The sequence below is a fragment of the Magnolia sinica genome, chromosome 16 (genome assembly GCF_029962835.1).
Source record: "Magnolia sinica isolate HGM2019 chromosome 16, MsV1, whole genome shotgun sequence".
NCBI lineage: Eukaryota > Viridiplantae > Streptophyta > Magnoliopsida > Magnoliales > Magnoliaceae > Magnolia > Magnolia sinica.
The window spans coordinates 11,479,337-11,491,997 of record NC_080588.1 but is presented as its reverse complement, the minus strand read 5'-3'; the positions used below and the strand labels follow the sequence as shown (position 1 = coordinate 11,491,997).

Genomic DNA, 12,661 nt, shown 5'->3' with positions numbered 1-12,661 from the left:
TCACCCCTATTTTTTGTTCAATTTTGTAATTTGGGCGGTGGAGCATTAGTTTGATTTGTATGGTTTTGTTTGAAATGCAATTTTGAGCGTGATAACATTGTTGGATATGTTTTTCTTAAAAAAATTGGTTGGCCTATTTTTTTTTTAAAAATATTTTAAATTATTTTTTATAATTCCGTTTAATTTTTAGTTTGAGGAATATAACATTAGTTATCTCTTTGTTTAATCTGTGACTTCTCATTCAGTTTGATTGTTGGAGAGTGAATGGCAGGGAAGGGTTCATATGGTGCTGTTTATAAGGCCAGAGATATAAAGACGTCTGAGCTGGTTGCTATCAAAGTGATATCATTGAGCGAAGGGGTAGGTTTGTTGTGCGTGCTTGTCTTTATGGTTTGAATTTTATTTGGTGTAAGGATTTCTGCAAATAAGTAGTGCTATATGCTTTGTTGAAACTTGAAACGCTCTTGATTGCTGTATTGATGAATGTATCACAATCAGGAGGAGGGATATGAAGACATTTGTGGGGAGATCGAGATGTTGCAACAGTGCAGTCATCCAAATGTGGTTCGCTACCTTGGAAGCTACCAAGCAGACGAATACCTTTGGGTGTGAGCAATTGCATTGACTGAAAATTCACGTCTTCCTACTTCAAACTCACATTTTTTTTTCCTGTGTTTCTCTTTAGTAGTTGCAATATAAGATGTGATGTTTTACTTAATTCTCATCTTTAATCCCACCTCTGATATCGCACGGTCCTGGGTTTACAAGGGAGGACCCATCAAAATTGAGCTCCCAAAAAACCTGTAGGAGGAGATTTCCACTTTGATTTTAGAGGGAATTAGCTTCTCTGCTGTTTATCACCTTACCCAAATGGTAGCAAAATATCTGACCCAACATCCCCCAAAATCCAGGGAAAGAATAGACCATTTCATGATGCTGCTTTAATTCTTTTTGTAAGTTTGTGGATTGGTGACAATACATTGTTGGAAATGTGATCATTTCTCTGCTTCCAAATCTCCCAACATAAAAGAAGAGGAAGCATCCTCCACGAAAGGGCCTCCTCAACAACCTTTTAGCACTTCCCCAAGAGATCCCTAGAAACACCCAGAAACCTCAAAGCAATGGAGAAAGTAATCCTATACTTTTCCTTGCTTCATAACAGTGAATGAATCCGTGATGAAAATTTCTCCTCTTTTTTACACACTAAACAGATTGGGAGTCTGTGTTCCCTAGGTTGGAGATGTTATAGGGTAGGACTTCTATCAGCCAGGCAGTCCATATGAACCCCTCTCTTTCCAAAATTGATTCTTAGGTCCTACCTGTGACGAATGACCTGACCTTTGTACAGTCTACTCGTCACTGTTCATAGGGACTTGTTTTAACTCAGTTGAGTCGCAGTCTGACCCTGAGGACTCATTTTTCTAAGAATCTTACTCTTTCTGAATATTACTTCTTGGGGGGCTCTTTTGGACTCAGTCAAGTTGCACTCTGACTCTTCTGTACAAACACTATACTCAGTTTGACTCATCAGTGATATGCATAGTGCTATGCAATGCATCTGTATCTCCAATACGACTTCTCCAGATTGGCGACATGTACAGTGCAACTTGTCCATATTGGGTGATTCAGATGAGTATCATGTTATTAGAGTTTTGGACTGACTAATTGCAACTCAGAGAGGACTGAATCAGGCAAGTCGGTGTTTTAAGCCACGTAGCCTTGTCCCAGCTGTTTGGGGTTGGCTTTATGATTCCTGTTTTGAATAAAATCTTTTGAAATCAAAGGATGGAATAGTTACATGTTCATGCGTAGTTTAAATCCTTCTTCTCTTTGTAAGAACCAAAATTGGTAATTTGATTTCATTGAATTGCTAGTGGTTCTTCCTTGTGCTTATAATTGATCTTGTTTTGGAAACTGGATTTTACCAAGTTCATTTGAATACTTATTTAAGACACTTCCCATGATTGCCAGTCTCCATAACATGATCATTTGTATTTATAAATCTTGTTTTCCCTTTTAAGAGTAGATTGTACATTGTGACAAGTTGGAATGTAGGTTTTTCCTAGTTTCTCATTAATGTGAAAGTTTGTGCTGGCAGATAGTAATGGAGTATTGTGGGGGTGGTAGTGTTGCTGACTTGATGAACGTAACAGAGGAGCCTTTGGAGGAGCATCAAATAGCTTTCATTTGCAGAGAGGCATTAAAGGTACCATTTTCTTTCATTTATTACAATTGAACATGGAAAATTATTAAGGACAAGCTAGAAATATAGATAACGAGAATGCTAGATCCTTGACAAAAGGACCCATTAGAGTATATGGATGCTTATCATTGTAGTAATCCTTAGTTTCTTTTTTGTATTGTAGTACAAAGTTACGGTAAGTTGATTGTTTGAACACATGTTTGTATGAATCATGCACACTTCACTTTAGGGAAGCAGATGGAAGGGAGATCATACTTGCTGCATTTAAGAAGGAATTGAAGTAACCTTCAACCTAGGCGCCGCTATTCCTCCAAACTGAATCTCCTGCTCCTGCTCCCCCTCCCTAGCTGTTCATACTTTGTAATGTTTTGAAACAGATGCTTCCCAGATCATGCACTTGAATCTGCTGCCACTTCCCATCACGCTTCCTGCAACTGTAATGAGGATTGCAATGGAACTGGGAGACGAGACCCAATAATCCATGTCTCATGCAAAATAGTGCTTAACCACTATCTCTGCAGGGCTTTTAAGATTTTAATACGTGGACTTCTTGCCATAAGTTAAATCTTGGAAGTTTTATTGGTCATTTTAGGCTCTGCAGGAATTGGGTCCTTAAGGCATTACTAAGGATTTCCTTAGGAGGGGTGAACCAGTGAAGTTGTTATACTCATGATCAGTGTTCGAGTTGTCGGTATCGTTACAAGTTTCGCTGGCTGGAGATAAAGATATAATATCGTTATCGCCGATAACTGGAAATGCAGGGGAAACAAGGAGAAACATGAGGAAAATGCTGGAATCTTTTAGTGAAACTTCAAGAGATGCCTAAATACACATTTGCATATTTAGGAATAAAAAAATTATAAAAAGAATGCATACATAATAAGTTTTCATTTAATGAAAACCTAAAAGCATGCGCTACCGTAAGAAATCACTTCAATAATAACCAAAATTCTACTATCCATCCAACCATCCATCCAAACCATCACGTCCAACCATCTAATCCATCCATCCCATGTATCCATCCATCCAACCATCCAATCTATGCATCCATTCCAAACATTTGTGGGCCGAAATAAGTTTTTAATGGTGGGCATTCGGTGACCACTATTTCATGTGGGGTGGTCCACTTGAGACATCAAACTTGTGGGAATTCATATAATTGTCTTACATGATGAGAATGGCTTATCATTTGACAAAATGCATCTACATATTGGGTCCAATCTGGTGAGTGGCTCAAATCTCACAAAAGGATTTTATGTGTGAGGGCGAGTACTCAGCTATTTAAAAAAATATATAGAATCATCCATTCATTAAGAATTTTGGATTTAAAGTTGTAAGTTGTGACTAGTTCATTCAATTTTCAAGATGAAGAACGACTCAGATTGTTAAAATATGTCTGCATATGGGATAGAAATCCTCAAATCGGCATACGAAAAAATCTGGTCGACCAGCATTGTGGCTGCGAGTTTGGCTGCGAGTCTGCGACCATCGTCGGAACCTAATGGTAGGGCCCACCTCAGTATATGTATTGTATATCCATGACGTCCATCTTTTTGCTAGCCTATTTTAGGGTGTGGTGCAAAAATTGAAGCAGATACAAATTTCAGGTGGACTGCACCACATGAAAGGCCACCATTAAAAACCTATTCTGGACCACAAAATTTTTCGCTCAAGGTGATATTTGTTTTTGCCTTTCATCCAGGTCTATGTTATTGTTACCTTATCAGTAGGTTTGATGGTCAATAAACACTAGAGTAGACCTTAGGAAGTTATAAATGGTGAGTGTCCAATGGCCATTGTTTCCTGTGGCGTGGTCTGCCTAAAATTTGTATTTGCTTCATTTTTCGGACCATGCCCTACAATAACCTGGCCAAAATGATGGACGACATGGATATACAATTCATACATCGAGGTGGGCCCTATAGTCAGGGTTCCATCCACTTGGATGGTTTCGGGTCGTAGCTTAAGCCGCGCTCCTCTGCCAGGAAGTTCCCGAGAAAGCTTCCAGACAATCCATTGATTGCTAGAGACGAGTTGTGCACCAGGGAGGTTCGCGGCCACCTAGATGCATTTCATTGTATATCCATGCCATACATTCATTTTCTCAGATCATTTTAGGGCATTAGGCAAAAAATGATGCAGATCCAAATCTCAGGTGGACCACACCACAGGAAACAATGGTCATTAAATGGACACCATTAAAAGCTTCCTGGGGGCCACAAAATTTTCAATCAAGCTGATATTTATGTTTTCCCTTCATCCAAGTCTACGTGACCTAATGAATAAGTTGGATGGAAAATAAACATTACAGTGGGCCCAAATAAGTTTTTAATGGTAAGCGTTCAATCACCACTGTTTCTTTTGGTATGGTCCAGCTGAAATGTGGATATGACTCATTTTTAGGCTCATGCCCTTAATGGCCTTACAAAATAGATGGACGGCATGGATAAAGCACATAATATTATAGTGTGGCCCATAGGGCGTTAAAGGTGGGCCATTCCATATCGCAAATCGCACCAGCGTCGTCGGGCGCAGATTCGCTATTGACAAGTTGAGTAGCGAGACTGCGATTGAAGTGACGCCACCAAGTTCTGTGGGCCCCTCCATGATGTATGTTTTGTATCCACGCCGTCCGTCCATCTAGAGAGATCATTTTAGGGTAATAACCAAAGAATGAGTCACATCCAAAGCTCCAGTGGACCCCACTAGAGAAAACCGTGGGGAGAGTGACACCACCATTAAAAACTTCTAAAGTCCACAAAAGTTTTATATCAAGCTGATATTTGTGTTTTCCCTTCTTTAATGTCTTTGTTAACTTTTGAACAAGTTGGATTCCGAAAAAACATCATGGTGGGCCTCAGGAAGGTTTCAACGGTGGGCATTAATCTTCCCGCTGTTTTCTTTGGTGGGGTCCACTAAAGCTTTGGATTTGCCTCGTTCTCGGGGTCATGCCTTAAAATAATATCCAAATGAATGGATTTTGTGGATACAACACATACATCATAGTGGGGTCCACAGAACTTGGCGACGTCACTTCAGTAGTGAGTCTTGCTACCCAACCTGTCAGTATCTAATCCGCGTCCAGCGTTGTCTCGTTAAAAACGAAAGTGGAAGCAATTTGGGGGAAAAAAGGGTTCCAAATGCACCGTTTCAAAACCCTATTCTCCTGCCCAAATCTTGACCAAAAATCTATAAAAAAAAATCGCTGAAGATTCGTCGAAATCCCTATTGCGTTTGAAATATATTATCCAATCGAAGGGAAAAAAAAGAGGGGAAATTGGAGGTCCTTTTCGTATCTACGGAATTTGGGCCTACAACTTTCGATGGATTCGCGATTGACCTACCAAATACTGTTTGCGATCAACCTATCCTCTTCTACAGGTACTGGAAATCACACATACTCTCTCTAATCTTGAAAGAAATTAAAAACGAAAGAATTTTTATTTATTTATTTATTTTTTTTTCAAATTTACACAGTCGCCGAAATTCTCATGGTAAGGTATCTACAACGAATTTATCTCCAACAACCCATTTTATCGCAAAAATCGCCAAAATTTCAGTGACGTTTGGAAGAGAAACTAAATTAGTAGGTTTCGGTGTCGCCACACTGGCGACACTGAAATTATCGGCAATATTATCGATTTCTCGCCGATAACTTAAACACTACTCATGATGATGCAACAAACTTGATGGAATTGAGTTCTATTGCATGACATTAAGATACTTACCACTTCAAATGATCAATCTTGTCAAAGTATGCCTACAATGCACTGTGGAAGAGAATTTCCAGCAGCTTTCTAGTTTATTCCACTAAAAAGATAGGTCAAAGCAACTATCATAGCTAGACGTGCTTAGGATGTATAGAACACATGTTAGAAAACTATAACAACTAATGCTAGAAGCAACTCATACTAAAAATAAGCACTTGTATTCAAACCAGTCATCAAAAGTATCATTGTCAATGATTTTTTACATGTTTATATTAATGTAGGGGCATTTTACACACCGGGCTCGAGTGGGGTAGCCCGTGGGATGCGGGGACACACTCAGGGTAGGTGACCCATGTGATTTAGGGCCCACGGGGGAGGTCTCGTGTTCGAAACTCCTCATCGGAGGTGATTCATGCAGGGGCATTTCACACTGGGCTTGAGTAGGGTAGCCTGTAGGATGCGTGGACACACTTGGGGTGAGCGGCCCATGTGATTTGGGGCCCACGAGCCCACGAGGGGGGTTCGGCCGAGGTCCTAACCCATGAGATGTGGGTCCTGGGCTATGAGATAAAGGGATTAATTTGCCATACTGTAACAGTTCGAGCTTTTAGAGCAAGTGGTTAATTGTCCTGCATCAAACTAGTATCAGAGCGGGAGGTCTCATGTTCGAGACTCCTCGCCGGGGGTGATTAATGCAGGGGTATTTTACACACCGGGCTCGAGTGGGGTAGCTCGTGGGATGCGGGGACACACTCGGGGGGGGGGTGACCCATGTGATTTGGGGCCCATGAGGGAGGTCTCGTGTTCGAGACTCCTCACTGGGGGTGATTAATGTAGGGGCATTTAACACTGGGCTCGAGTGGCGCACACCAGGCTCGAGTGGGGTAGCCCGTGAGATGCGGGGACACACTCGGGGTGGGCGACCTATGTGATTTTGGGCCCACAAGCCCACGAGGCGGGTTCAGCCGAGGTCCTAACCCACGAGATGTTGGGCCTGGGCTATGAGATAAAGGGACTTTGGTCTTTTTATGGGCCACACAGAGTCCTTGTACCTAAATTCGCCATGTGATTAATTCGCCATACTCTAACAGTTCGAGCTTTTAGAGCAAGTGGTTAATTGTCCTGCATCATATATGCTTCTTTTTGAAAAGAAAAAGACGCCCTAATATAACCCTAGTTATCAAACTGATGCAATAAAACTGACATAGAAACTGATCTTGACAAGTTTGGATGCATATATACCAAATCCGCAGATGTATTCCCCTCCAATTAAGCTTTACAATTAACCTATCTTAAAAGGTTGGGATGCATATATACCAAGTGTGTAGTTCTATTTCCCTCCAATTAAGCTTCATGATTAAGCTGTCAATGTAAATGAGGGACTTTGGGTTGATACTCAGTAGCCTACAAGATCAAATCTAGTACCTGCAGAACGTAAGTGTCACACACAAAAGAAGAGCTCAAGAAAGATTTTCATGAATAAATAAAGTAGTGTCACATACAGGGACTTTGGTCTTTTTATGGGCCACACAAAGTCCTTGTACCTAAATGTAGATCTAAATGAGCTTCTATTACAAAAACACACTAATCTCTGCAGAAAATCCTCTAAAAAGAAATAATACTAAAGATCTGGTGACATGCTAAAATCTGCTTAGATTCTTTCCACAATGCTAACCATATAGGGCCATAGGGATTGTGTAAATCTTCCAAAAATATCAATCGGCTACTGATGGGAAATCTCAAAACTCTGTATATTTTTCAAAAACAACCAAAGTAACTGCTCTTGCTACTAAAAATAGTATGCGGAAGGATTGTCTTTCCATAGATAGGCTGTGGGTACTGGAGATGATTCTAATACATGTAAATAGAACGTAGACTTGCTAAAAATAGGACATGATGCGGACACAAGCGCATTCAAGGTGTACCAACGAAGAAAGCGCCAACCACAAGTGCCGTCCTTATGGATAGGCGACTATTGAGGAGCTGAAGACCTTTCACATGTGATTAGACATATAGAAGACCCCACTCAGGGAAGACACATGTGAAGGAAGATTGGGGAAAGAAGACCGAGCGCCCAAACTTTCCCGTACTTATGTTATTTGCGCGTTTTTGACTTAGTTAGGGGTCTTTTAGTAATTTTATGTCTTTATTTGCTTATTCTAGGGGTATTTTAGTAATTTTATGTCTTTATTTGCTTATTTAAGTGGGCTAAAGCCCTAAACTCGAATTTCAACTATTGATTAATGAAAAGCAAACCCTTTGGTTGCCTCCTTCCTCTCTTCTCTCTAATGGTGCTTCTTCTCTTCCCTTGATCTTCTTCTTCTAATTTCTTCTTGTGCCCCTCCAACTTCTTCAAGGTAATAATTTTCTTCCTTCTATTTTCCAGTTTTGGCTAATCCTTCTTCGATCAAAATCTTGAGAATTGATCTAAACCCTAGACCCCCAAATTCTCAAATCCCTAATCCGAGAAACTTCTTGGTTCTTCTAACTAGTGATCTTCATTGATCGATTGGGTGTGACCATGCAAGATCGGGCGGTCTCATCCCTCGCTGGATCCAACCTAAGTAGTAATTGAATTCCATAATCCATGGTTGTAGTGATGGCCCGCTCCATTGCATGTTTCCTTTATGATTTTCTCAGTTATGATGATTACTGTTTTAATTTTAGATCATTTATTCTTTTTATTTCCGCTGTTTAATTATGTCCATGAGCATGCATCATAATTAGGGTTGTCCTACGTCAAATTTGGTATCAAAGCCTAGGCTTGCATGGTTTATGTTTAGATCGAGTTATCAAATTAGGGTTTTGATTTTTAGGTTTAACTTAGGAAAGTTCCAGGTTTAGAAAGTTTTCAATTTTAGAAACTTTCCAATTTTAGAAAGTTCCTAATCTGGAAAATTTTCAGATTTGAGTTGTTTCCTGTTTCAACTTAATTGTGTCAGTTCATAGTAGTTTTGCATTCATCGCATTCATCTTGAAAGTCATAACACCTAGTAGTCTAGTTAGGTAGAGTTTGGTTCAAGTCTTCATTGTATGCCCACGAGAAGAGGTAGAGGTTTCGGACTTCAACCTACCATGAATAACGAGCAGTTATCTGAGCAACTTGCTCAATTGATACAAAAGATAACCGCCCTAGAAGCGGGTCAAAGGCGTGAGTTTGCCCGCCTTGAGAACCAAATTACCACTACCATGACTAAGGTGGAACAACTAGAGGCGTCCCAAAAGGAAAACCCCGTTGTAGGGGAAGATGCGCACTCCCAAGTGGAAGGAATCATGGAAGAACGCACTGCCACACGTGGTGGTAGTGAGGATAGAGATCGTGGTAACGGTCGTGGTGTGGTGCGAGAGGCACGAGCCACATGTGGTCATCAAGATCGCTATGATCCAGATGAGCGTGCGATGAAGAGTGTGAGAGTTGAGGCCCCGAGTTTTGATGGGCGCTTGGATCCCAAGGCATTCCTTGACTAGGTTGCTGACATGGACCACTACTTTGAGTGGTATGACATGTCAGAAAATCGTCAAATGCGGTTTGCTAAGATGAAGCTTGTGGGTCAAGCCAAGCTCTTCTGGACCAACATCGAGCATAGGATAAAGAGAGTTGGTAGAGCCCTCATCACACATTGGTATGAGATGAAAGAGAAGTTGAAGGAGAAGTACCTTCCTCTCTCATACCGTCAGAAGCTCCTTGACCAATGACAATCCTTACGCCAAGGGTCGATGCCTGCCGCTGACTACATCGCTAAATTTGAAGAGTATGATGCGATGTGATATCTGAGAAGACCCTCTAGTAACGCTCTCGCGTTTTAAGACGGGCCTTTGTGCGGATCTTCAGCGCGAGCTTATTACTCGGCCCTTAACGGACTTAGATGAAGCATATCAAGTCGTGCAGGAGTTAGAGCAATATCTGAAGGCTCCCCTGTCTTTCATCGTTTTGAGTCTCGAGACTCCAGTGCTAGATCTAGTTCCCAAGGAACTAGACCTAATATTGGTAATCAACCTAGGGCACAGGCGACCATTCCGCCTAGGCCTAGGGAGGACAAGGGCAAAGGGGTTCTTGGTGCCGGTCCTAGTAACATGAGCCAAGTGAGGTGCTATGAGTGTGGCAACCTTGGCCACATGTCTAATCAGTGTCTTACGAAGAGCCGTGGGAGAGCCTTAGTTATAGGCGAATCCCATAAGGGTGGAAATGACCAGTGTGATTATGAAGTTGAAGAGTATTACCCTGAAGGAGGACTTACTGATGAAGAAGTAGTGGATGGAGAAGCAACGCTTGCAGTAGTCAGGCGTGTGTTAGCTCAGTCTAGAAGTAGTGCTGACTGGTGTCGAAGCACTATCTTCTACACTATTGCCAAGTGTGGTGAAAAGAATTGTAAGGTGATAGTGGACAGTGGAAGTTCAGAATGTGATTTCCACTAGCACCTTAGATCACTTAAAACTGAAATCCACACCTCATCCAAACCCGTATAAAGTTTCTTGGGTTGACAAGACATCCCTACCTGTCACCCAGCAATGTCTAGTCCCCATCGAGTTTGGGTCATACAAAGAGTCCCTGTGGTGTGATGTTTTACCTATGGATGTGGGACATGTTATCCTAGGTAGACTATGGCTATTCGATAATGATGTCACGATCTTTGGCCGTTCGAATGTGTGTACTTTTATATATAATGGTAAAAAGATCAAACTTAATCCCATACCACCTGAGAATACACTAGGGAAGAAGAAGGATGAGAATGCAAGTGAGCCTAGAGAAATGGGGAAATCCAAACCTAAGTCTTTACATATAATCAGCGCAAGAGAGTTTGAAAAAGAGGCTAAGGAGGATTCTATGGTGTATGCCCTTGTGGCTAGAGAAATTACACCTGAGGTTCCATCAGAGTTGCCCCGTGAGGTGACCTCGGCCCTGAAGGAATACAGTGATGTATTTCCTGAAGACTTACCGAATGAGTTGCCACCTATGAGGGACATACAGCATGCCATTGATCTTGTCCCAGGGTCTACTCTACCGAACCTTCCTCACTACAGGATGAACCCTGCAGCGCATGCAGAGTTGAAGAAGCAAGTTGATGAGCTTCTGCAAAAGGGTTTCATTCAAGAGAGTATGAGCTCGTGTGCCGTGCCTGCATTGTTGACGCCAAAGAGAGACGGCACGTGGCGCATGTGTGTGGACAGCCGTGCCATAAACAAAATTACTGTCAAGTATAGGTTCCCTATACCTAGACTTGATGATATGCTTGACATGTTGGCTAGGTCCACTATATTCTCTAAGATAGACCTCAAGAGTGGATATCACCAAATCCGTATACGCCCAGGAGATGAGTGGAAGACGGCGTTTAAGACGAAAGATGGGTTGTATGAGTGGTTGGTCATGCCCTTCGGCTTGACTAACGCACCCAGTACTTTCATGCGGGTGATGACACAAGCTTTGAGGCCGTTCATGGAAAAATTCCTAGTGGTGTACTTTGACGATATTCTTATTTATACTACTACTAAGGAATCACACCTTGAACATTTAAAGAAGGTCTGTAATGTCCTTAGGAAGGAAAAGTTGTACGCTAATCTTAAGAAATGTGCATTCATGTCTAGCCAAGTTGTGTTCTTAGGATTTATAGTGTCATCTGAAGGGATGCGCGCAGACCCTGAAAAAGTCAGGGCCATAGTTGAGTGGCCAGAACTAAGGAACATTCCTGAGGTGTGAAGTTTTCACAGCCTAACAACTTTTTATCGTCGGTTCATTAGGGGTTTTAGCACGATCATGGCTCCCATTACCGAGTGCATGAAAAAGGGAGAGTTCGTGTGGTCTAAAGCCGCCGTCAAGGCTTTTAAAGAAATTAAGGGCTAGATGGTGGAAGCTCCTGTCATGCGTCTACCTAACTTTTCTAAAGTCTTTGTAGTAGCGTGCGATGCGTCTGGTGTCGGTATAGGTGGAGTGTTGAGTCAAGAAGGACACCCAGTGGCCTATTTCAGTGAGAAACTGAATGAGGCAAAACAAAAATACTCCACTTACGACAAAGAATTTTATGCGGTAGTGCAATCCCTGAGACATTGGCGACACTACCTCCTACCGCAAGAATTCGTTTTGTTTTCTGACCATGAGGCTTTGAGATATTTGCATTCTCAGAAGAAACTCAACCCAAGGCATGCTAAGTGGGGTAGCGTTTCTTCAGGAATATTCGTTTGTTTTGAAACACAAGGCCGGGGTTGAAAATAAACCAGCGGATGCCCTTAGTAGGAGAGTGGCGTTGCTCAACTCCTTGAGTGTAGAGGTAGTCGGATTTGAGCAACTGAAAGATGAATACCCCATATGTCTTGATTTTGGGGGTACTTACGCGTCGCTCTCTAGTGACCAGCATATTATGGGTGAATATGTTCTTAAAGATGACTTTCTTTTCAAGGGAGATAGACTTTGTATTCCCCGTATGTCCCTTCGTGAATTCCTCATCTGGGAGCTTCATTCAGGAGGGATAGCTGGCCATTTTGGTCGTGATAAGACCATTGCCCTCGTGGAAGATCGTTTCTATTGGCCAAGCCTCAAGCGAGACGTAGCCAAAGTTTTAGGGCAGTGTCGAACATATCAGCTGGCAAAGCAAAGAAAGCAAAATACCGGGCTGTACACGCCATTGCCAGTGCCACATGCTCCGTGGCAGGACATTAGTATGGACTTCGTGCTCGGGCTTCCCAAGACTATAAAAAAGCACGATTCCGTTTTTATCGTTGTGGACCGTTTTTCTAAAATGGCGCATTTCCTCCC

General features: G+C 41.9%; 1 protein-coding gene across 3 annotated transcripts in view; it reads left to right on the top strand.

Moving 5' to 3' along the window:
- Positions 1-12,661, top strand: part of LOC131229794 (serine/threonine-protein kinase 1) — a 126,020-nt gene that overhangs the window by 18,871 nt on the left and 94,488 nt on the right. For all 3 annotated transcript variants that reach the window (XM_058225813.1, XM_058225812.1, XM_058225814.1), the window contains exons 2-4: positions 272-360; positions 499-606; positions 2,099-2,206. In XM_058225813.1, coding sequence (XP_058081796.1) covers positions 272-360; positions 499-606; positions 2,099-2,206 — 305 coding nt within the window. The remainder of the gene's footprint in view (positions 1-271; positions 361-498; positions 607-2,098; positions 2,207-12,661) is intronic.